The sequence below is a fragment of the Amphiura filiformis genome, chromosome 11, assembly GCF_039555335.1.
Source record: "Amphiura filiformis chromosome 11, Afil_fr2py, whole genome shotgun sequence".
In the NCBI taxonomy this organism is placed as follows: domain Eukaryota; kingdom Metazoa; phylum Echinodermata; class Ophiuroidea; order Amphilepidida; family Amphiuridae; genus Amphiura; species Amphiura filiformis.
Genome location: NC_092638.1, coordinates 53,175,673 through 53,185,855, shown reverse-complemented (window position 1 = coordinate 53,185,855; position 10,183 = coordinate 53,175,673). Strand labels below are relative to the sequence as shown.

Below are 10,183 nucleotides of genomic sequence, written 5' to 3'. Positions count from 1 at the left end.
CAATATTTGCCAAAGCTCACTACCATTCGCAAGATGCTGTGAACTACCAAATCGCAACAGTTTAAAATAGTGTCTAACCTTAAGTCAGCCTTGACGGATATTATCTTTTTTAAATACTCGTCTTATTTTTGAGGTGTGTGCTTATGTTTGTTTCTATTTTTGCTTTCCATTTTTATTGCAATATTCAAGAACCACACCATCATTTACAATAAAATGCCGAAATGTGGCAGCCGGACAATGGACATGTTATTACGCTGGAGATGCTTGAAGCTGGGTATTATACATAGAAGGTGTAACATAGTATATGCTTTTGAGAGAATTGATCTAAAGGTAGGCATTACGTCATCTATTATGGATGATGATGAGTCATTGAATGATGACGACGATGATGATGACGTTGATATTCACTTAGAACGCTGGACAACCGATTCTTTTGTTGTGCAAGGCTCACTCAGTCATGATATACACGCCCTGACGATGACGACAACGACGACGACGATGACGATGACGATGACGATGATGATGGCGATGACGATGATGATGGCGATGATGATGATGATGATGATGATGATGATGATGATGATGATGATGATTACTACTATTATTATTATTATTATTACTACTATATACTACTACTACAACTAATTACATAGACCGAGACTAGTATTATTGTAAAGTTTTACTTTAATTTGCTTATATATTTTTTTTCATTTTTACTCAGGGCAAAGAAGAGTCTGCGATAAAGCGAGTACAACAACTTGCAGCCCACCCACCTGCTTTGTTTAGCGATCACATTTTCTATTTTCCAGTTGAGAAGTAAGGAAGTAATAACCAATTATATTAGAGACAATGCGATTTTCTGAACGCAGCACGTGGAACGTACGTTTTCGCGTACGTTTTTACGTACGTTAATACGGTGTTAAATATTGCTAGTCTCGTATAACAGTAAGCTGAGTCTATGCCTGATTCAAACAAGCCGCTGCGCTTTTGATTTCGACTAAAATTTTGATCTACATGCTGATTAAACTTAATTGTTTTTTGTGCTCCCCAAATATTATAATTGCCCAAAAACATGTATTTTGATAGATTAAAGATCACTACATCCATACATCATGACTTTACTTTCAAAATGAGACTTTTTCGTCCTGAAAATTGGGCGCGTTGCATGGACTTAGACATGATGTAAAATCAGCATATTCAACGTAGCATCCATCAGTGTTTTATTCTACGTTGGGAATCCAAAATGGGAAATCGCAATGTAATGTTTTGTACTCAAAGTATCACACACATTTCAATGGGCAATCTCTGCGTATGAATATTGCGTTTAAATTTAGTCCATTTTTAACACATTGCTGTAACTTTATTATAATGTTACAAACAAAAAAGATCATAATAATAATTAGACTTTCCTTCGTATGTTCATTATCTTTGACTGTCTTTAACATATTGCGAAATGGACAAATTTTGTACATTATCAACGATGTATCTACGTCGATTTCGCACGTGGAATATCTTCAAAAATAGCTAAATACGTGACCTCGCTTCGATACAGGAGAGTACGTCCGATGCCCGGGTCCGATGTCTACGTTTGGAAATCGCAATGTCTCTATTATTATATCCCTTATCCTACTTAGCTTCCACGTCCCTTTCACTCCTTTCCTCTCCTTTTTAGGGGGCTGTCATTTTCTTCGGAATGGAGGGTCATGAATATACTGGGGGGGGGGGGATAGAATTTTTAGACCAAAATAGGGGGCATAATTTTTTTTACACCAAATATAGGGGGTTATAGAATTATTAAGGGCTGGTGATTCAAAATTATTTAAAATTGTGGCTCTGTGGTCACCTACAAAAATCTGGAAAAGATATCTTTACATTTGCTCCCATTTGCAGATGATATGAAGAAGCTACCCCGGGAAGCTACCATATATACATCGGGCATGTACAGAACCATGCCATGAGCGGAGGTAGAATGCCCTCGTTCTGATCTCGTAAATTGGAACTTTGCCCCCGGGGTGGGCACTCAACTTTGGAAGTAACGGTATGTGCCTGTCAATAGGCCCCCTCTTTTGAAGTCGACTATACCCAATGACCCCCCTTTTTAAAAGTCATACCCGATGACCCCCCCCCCTTTTTTTAGTTGCGGCTACCCAATGACCCCCTTTTTTTTCTAAAATAGCATCATCAAAATTTCACAAAATAATGCCGAAACTTTCAAATTCTCTTATTTCAACAAATTTGTATTGGAAATTTGGAAAATTTGGAACAAGAAAATTGAATTTTGCTCCATTTTTTCAAAATTATCTACCTGATGACCCCTTATTTGAAATCTTATACTCAATGACCACCTTTTTTCAAAATCTTATACTCAATGACCCCTTTTTCAAAATCTTATACTTAATAACCCCTTTTTCATTTTGTTTGTACCCAATGTACCACTTTTTTAAAATATCATTTTGTACCCGATAGGCCCCTACTTCGCGACGCTGGTAGGCACATACCCGTCACATCTAAAGTTGAGTGCCCACCCCGGGACTTTGCCTCTATATTTTTCGACTTGACCAAATTTCTCACACGATTATTTCATTTACAGGTCAATTCATCCAGTCTACATAAATATGATAAGAGATCCGATCGAATTCCTCGTTTCCAGTTACTATTATCGACAGCATGGAGACAAAACTCCAGGAAGTGTGGATCGAGTGAAGAAAAAATTTGGATTGGAAATGAAAATGAATGAGGTATGAAAACTTGAAGCCACGTGTATGTCATTTCGTTCACTATTAAACGACCGATGTCTATGATTTTGGTACTAAACAAATGGATAAGTATAGTTATCTTGTTTCCATTAACACCAAAAAATGCACAAACATCCCAGATTGACGCCACGATGACGTCATAATTGACCAAAACATCAACATTCACTGATTTTAAGTCAAAATTTAAGTCAGAACAGTTACCATGTCCCTCTACTCTTTCTTATATGTCGAATATGTTCTTTTGAATTTAAGCATGATATATCAAATTTTATTAAAGGTGAACCTCATTGAAAATAAAGTTATATATCAATGGAAAGCTTATGATATCAGGATACTTTGATTTTTTGATTTGCCTAACGTACCAGGATAGACATAATCTCCATGCAAAGATTGGATATTGGCACCCCCCCCCCTAAATTACAAAACGAAATCGTTCAAATTGGGCGCTTTCGTTGATGACGTCAGCACGGGGACACACAGTTACTTCCGGGTTTGATTGTAAACACAATGTCCATGCATTACTAGTGTGGCATGCATGGGCCAATGCACGAACTCAGTCATTGTCAACTTACTTTACATGAAAAAATATCTTCAATAAAATAAAAATAACATGAAGGAAACATTATGATCAAATCAAGAATGAAGTTCCTGAATAAAGTGTGTGGATTAAAAAATGGGAAAAGTGCTGGCCGGGGTAATTTGGGATAGGCCAAGCCATCCACGATATGCAGGGAATCATACAGTACGAAGAGCGAAGATTCGCCGAAGAACCGGAATGAAAACAGATTGCAAAAAATAACTGCTAGTGCTACTAGTTCAGATTGTCACACCAAGTTGAGATGAACTTATTACAATGAGAAAATGAAGGAATAGAATAAGGTACATGTACGGGATTTTTTAATTATTTCTTAACTTTACAACCGCCGGTCATGTATGATAGGCGAACTCGTAGATACATACGGGGTGAACTCAGTGACTCACTATGACTGCGTCTCAGTCGCCGAGTGTTCCATATCCGCGACTGTACGTACTGTACTTGCAGACAAAATGACCGATTTGATATTCACATTCTGATATTTCCAACTTATTGCTACTTCATCAGCAAAATTTATTCCTGTAAATGTTCCAAATATAAGGGAACGATTGATCAAATCTGCTGAAACACGGCGCAAGTGCTACCGCCAAGACGAAGCGAGTCACTGTGTTTGTGCATACGGCCATACCCACCTTGATCGGCGCGGCTCCCTGTAATTTCTTCAGCAGCAATTTACGCATCGTGTTCGGTAATCCATAAAACATGAATGTTTCACTTTTTCAGTACACTGATTGTAGTATCATTAAAAGAATCGTGACATAAGTGACAATATTTTAATTTTATTCAGATTTCAGAATTCCATCAAATAACGGTCTACTAAGCCTAAATTGTATTTATTTTATAATAAAGTATCTCTTTCTTTCAATCGTGATTGTGTGGAAAGAATGTACCGGGAGAATGTATTACCGTAATGCGCTAAGTATTGGGCTGGATTTGATGAAATCGGCTGGTTTTTTTTATTAATTTTTTGATTACTATAAGATGATATTTTTGAAAATCAGATATTTTAAAATGAATCAAGAATAGGGAATGTCACAAACAAGTTATTTAATTTGTTATTCGATCATGTTTATTCAGTCCATGACATGAACGGTATACGGTAGCAGCAAGCATTTGCGCATGGAATTGATCCCAGCGCGAAATTCAAACTCAATTACCCAGTTATACCCAGCCAGTTATGACTGATTTTGTCAATAATTTACGGAAAATTTTCGTGTTGACAATAATTCTATTATTTCTAATATATATAGAAGGAATCAGCAACTTGAAGATTCTTCTCATTTCAAGCTTTATTGTGAAAATCAGACTTGCCGGGCAGCTTGCAAAGTACAGGAAGCAAGTCTTGTTTACATGTTTCCGAGTAGGATCACGTGACTGCGAACCCTGAGCTTACGTCACGAGCATTCCCAAGGTCAAAGACGATTGATTTGGGTGCTTTTTGGGCGCCTTAAAAAAGACAAAAAATTCATTCATTTTTGTAATTTTTCAGCTTTATTGGCCATCAAAAATCAAAGGATCCTGATATCATAAGCTTTCCATTGATATATAACTTTATTTTCAATGAGGTTCACCTTTAAAGAAAATTCTTGTAATTTCGATCAAAATATGATCGAAATTTAATTCAATGGTTTTTTTCTCTTCATTTTCATAGACTTTTGACCAATGCGTCTTAAAAGAACATAAAGCCTGTGTAAAGGAAGAATATCTCTCTATGATCTTTCATTTCTTCTGTGGCACACATCCAAAATGCAGGTACCATTTTATAGCGAGTGATATGTTCCAATCCTGGTCAGGTAAGGGGTGGGCAATAATTATGAGCCGACATGGGTAAATTTTCCAAACAGGGTACCAAAAAATGCTCCTCGGCTTACAAAAAATCGCTTAACCCCTCTCTACCTGATTATAGGCGGTACCATAAAAACACAACATTTTTATGTAAAATTCAATTTCATTCACAATTTTTATCATTTTTTTTTACAATTCTCCCTTTTTTCTGTCACCCTGGGTAAAAAATAGTCTATTGTTAACCCATTATCTTTTTCACCAACGCCTTCCGTCTACCGACGGCCTTACATGAACCGACGGCCATGACGAGCGGGGGGGGGGGGAATCACCGGCCCCCGCCCCCTGGCTACGCCACTAATTTATTCTATGGTTGAGTATCTGTCTTTGAAAGACAAGGAGGTCTCAAACTATGCACACATTTTCTATCGCGCAAGTTTGAATGCAATCTGATTGGATAATCTGATTGGTACACGTGCGCGTGACAGTATCAATATACAAATATATACTGCCATGAGAGGTTCTGGTTATAACTATGGGCCCGACGTGAGATCAATAATACTATTAATTGTAATAGTATTAATTGATCTCATCGAGGGACCATAGTTTTAACCAGAACTTAGGCAGTATTTATATTTGTTTTATATACTTCATTATAAATATGTTTTTTGTTCATTGATTGGTTAAAAGAAAATTATTTGACGTTTTGACTCCAGCTTCTATCCTGAGTGAACAGAAAGACCAATTTAAACACAACCTATATTTTGCCCTTCAAAAAAATCGAATAAGCTAAAATCGGGCTAACCAATTACAGCAGCGCGAAATCACGCTATGGCAGTTTCGCGTGCGCGAACTGTTCCGTGAACTTCCGTCGCATCAAGTGCTCGCACGCGGAAGGCATGGTCAAAAGTACTATTTACGGCTTGGAGGTACTATTTACGGCTCATCCGGGACATTGAAAATACTATTTACGGCTTACAGGTACTAATTACGGATAGGAGTACTGATGGTAGAACTATTTTTGGTCATGTGATCCACTTTTAACCAATCTGAGCCACCGTGTAGAGGGCACGGTGGCTCAGTGGTTACGGCCTTGGACTCATAATCTGAGAGCTTGCTCGAAGTGCGTGGGTTCGATTCCCCGTCCCACCACCGTGTTGCGCCCTTGGGCAAGGCGCTTTGCCTCGCTTGCCTCACCCCACCCAGGTGCAATGGGCAGCTGTTAGGGGTAGTCACAGTCGTTGTACTGATGGACCCTGCGCCACTTGTAGGCTGCAAACGTGGTTCCGACATATTCTAATGACGGCGGAATAAATGTAAAGCGCTTAGAGGCTGTTTACGGCATAAAGCGCTATATAAATGTCTACATTTTTATTTTTAATCAATGAACAAGAATATATTAATGACGTATATAATACGCATTGCGCTGCGCCTTAACAGTCAGACTAGAATATATATTTCCGATCAAAATTGCATGTTTATGTGATGTTTCGCCAAAATTACAAAAATGGCTCAGTAGAAGGTTGATTATTTAGTTAGTTATTGTTACTATACATATCAATACATCCAAAGGTCCAGGGAAATTGAAATAAACTGTATTATATACCAACATTTCTCCATTCTGTCTATAGCACCGATCTAAAATGGTCATTAAATGAGGCCAAAAGACGTGTAGAAGAGGAATACTTAATAGTTGGACTACTAGAGGACTACGAATCTACACTCAAACTTATGGAGAAACTAGCGCCTAGCTTGTTTAATGGCATTGTGACCTACTATCACTCTGCTGAACGAAAGGAGAGATCAGGTACGTTCAAGTGTTAACAAGCGATAAGTGATTGACCACTATAGCCAATAAGGTACTAAAATGAATGTTTCTGTTGACAATATTATAGGAAAAAAACATTCGCTCATTAGAAGCGTTGCGTTCATCAGGTACCACTACCACTGAATAGAATTGATCACAACATAGACTCTATGACAGCTCACTACAATATTTATTACCATCGATTTGGCTGCAAAATGATGTGAGACGTGATCAATTCTGTTAAGGCAATGGAACCTAATGAAATTTAGTGGCGAATCTGGGAAGAAAGTAATAATAAAATGTTTTGAGGAAAGAAAACAATGCCCTTTATTGGCCCTTTACCATTGCTCGAAGGCAGATAATCACCCGGATAATCAACATAAGGGACCGCTCATTATTAATGTGGGAGGGGGCTGGGAAAAATGTAGGGGGGTTATGTGATTTTCACTTTGACAAACAGGGGGGGTTAAGTGATTTTTTTCCTGAGAGGGGGGTCAGTGAAATGTAATAGTCATTCACTATTATTTATATAATACCAAGTATCCTGGAAGGTCTTGTATATACAGTAACAGTATCAATCATACCACACATAATTATTATCTAATGACTTATTTGCACAAAATTGTTCCCATTTTGCACCATTTTAGCTTCAATAGGGCAAAAAAGTTGCGCGCGAAGCGCGCATTTGTTGTACCATAAACATAGCCAAAATATGCTGGATTCACTATACTTTTTTTCTTTTTCTTACCCCATCCCCAATGACAAAAAAAAATCTACGCCACTGCCACATGCTACACACACAAACCTCTCACTCCTCACCACATGACCACCCTACCTGCAAGCACACACCTATTATTTTTCTCACGAAAAGTAGATCTATTGGCATAGGTGTATATAGGCCTAGAATCCCGGGGGATGGGGGGTAAATCCCCCCCCCCCAATATTTGCCAGGGGGGATGGTCCATACAATCACCCCCCCCCCCCACGTTGAGGCCTGACAGTAGGCCTAGTGTGGGTTTCTGACCAAATTAACCTTATATTTGGCAATTTTAGTCACAAAATTGCACATTTTTTGCGCTTCGTGAGAATATTTGTACCATATTTGATCAGTTTAGCGTCAAAAAGAACAATAAACTTATTTCATTACCACATTCACTATGACTTCAAGAATTTTTTTCCAACCCCATCTACCACATGTCAAAATCCCAATCTCTATGACTGCATTAATATTGAAGTTTGCTCTAAAGGAGGGGGGGGGTCATGTGATTTTGTTTGATTCAATAGGGGGGTACGTGAAATTGATTCATCGCAATAGGGGGTTAGGTATTTTCACCCATAAAGCTCAACATTCTCCCGGTCCCCCCGCATTAATAATGAGCGGTCCCTAAGTATCATAACATATTATTGATCATTTTCCATGCTGCATGTAAAAAGAGGAGTTAATGAGCTACTCAAATCGTAATAACACCTGCACAAATATACACGTTTTTACTGGTTCAGTACTAATGAAGCATAACTAATTATCAACACCAATAGGGGCCATGCCTGTTTTAGTCGATTGACGGCAAAGGATTCGAACTAGAACCCATATTGTAATGCAGTATATTCAATAAACTTTTGGGATCATCCTGGAGCACATAATATATCTTATGTTGAATAAAACTTATATGTATGTTAGTGGTAATGCTTCTGTTCAAATTAGTGTAGCATCCTGGCATGGTTGGTTGTATAAACTACGTCACATGCATGGCCTCTATAATATAACTTTCAAAAATTGTCCGAAATACCCCAGCAATAGAACAATGTTGCTTTGGTTCTTCACTAATTTTATAATTGTTTTTCTCCTTACCATAGAAAAATATCAAACAAACTTCAAGAAGCCCATATCTGCAGAAGTCCGCGCAATACTTAGAGAAAAACTCGACTTGACGTACCAATTTTATGACTTTGTGAAGACTAAGCTAGAACTGCTTAAGGAGGAATATGATATACCGTAAAACCTCGTCTACAAGCATATATAGTGTTTTTGATGAAAGCCAAATCAATACGATACTACCGTGAATATGCCAATAAAATAGATTGGTCTTAGAATAATACGTGTTTGTATTATGCTTGAATCTGTAATTTATTTGCTAAAATTCCATAATGGCGCCTGGATTAATTTAGCTTTCATCAGAAGCACTCTTTATGCTTGTAGACGGGGTTTTACGGTATAGCTTTACACGGTGTATTCAGCACGGGCGTGTTTCGTGTATAGTGATATTCGAGGCATATTCACTTTTTCGACAGCTGTTTACCAGTAATATCATGGAGGAATGTTGCAAGTTGGAAAATTGAAAGTTGAAGTTGAAGTTCAGGTTTATTTGTTTTCACAATGGAAAATGCAAGATAAAGAATACATTATGATATATAGTGTCCACAACTTATAAGTTCCCCTAATGCTTTTTTGAAGAAATCGAAAATTATTTGACGAAAAGAAAAAAAAAAAAAAGATATGAGTAACCTTATTTGCTTTACAAATCTGGACCAATTTGTAGTGTTACACATGATTGCGTTGGGTCACAATGGTTCATTATGTAAAAACAGGGCAGTTTTAAAAGTTGCACCTGAGTCCATAGGAGTCAAATTTCAAACAATACAGTATGTCAGGCCTGTTCATGAGTTTGTAATGGAAATAAAACTTAACGTCTAAGATGTTTAGTAGGAAATGTGTCCTTTTACACTGTTAACATGGTTAACAAGTACATTACAACGTCGACGAAAGTCCGGATCCGTTGCTGGTTTCAGCCAGATCTTTTGACGAACAGACGCGACACGTCAACGAGGTGCTCTCGGCTGATTTTTCACTTCTCCTGTCACCTGAAATTTTGTTTTCAATTTTCGAATTGCATTAGGCACAACCCCCATACGACGAGCAATTTCTTTCACTGGTACATTTTTATCCAGCAAACATATTGCTCGACCGCGAAGGAAATCGGGCAAACGTGACATGATTAAAATGTGACTTTTCACATGCGATGAACTGACAATGTTGTATGGTCTTTTCTCACTGCAGTACATATCCTGCCCAATTCAGCCATTTATCATTAAAAAAGAAAAGATTTAAACACCTGCTTTGCTTTTGAAAATAAAGCATACCATAGATTGGGTTTTTCTTTAACAAACACATGAATATTCCTGGCCTACTGTATTGTTTGAGAATTACGGTAACTCCTATGGACATGATGGACTCAGATGCAACTT

At 37.8% G+C, this 10,183-nt stretch overlaps 1 protein-coding gene across 1 annotated transcript; it reads left to right on the top strand.

The window, feature by feature from the left end:
* Positions 1-351: 351 nt before the first annotated feature.
* On the top strand, positions 352-9,290 carry LOC140164152 (uronyl 2-sulfotransferase-like). The gene is made up of 6 exons (XM_072187394.1): positions 352-435; positions 722-816; positions 2,591-2,738; positions 5,003-5,103; positions 6,765-6,940; positions 8,795-9,290. The coding sequence occupies exons 1-6, from the start codon at positions 352-354 to the stop codon at positions 8,935-8,937; spliced, it is 747 nt and encodes a 248-aa protein (XP_072043495.1). The 3' UTR covers positions 8,938-9,290.
* Positions 9,291-10,183: the final 893 nt, after the last annotated feature.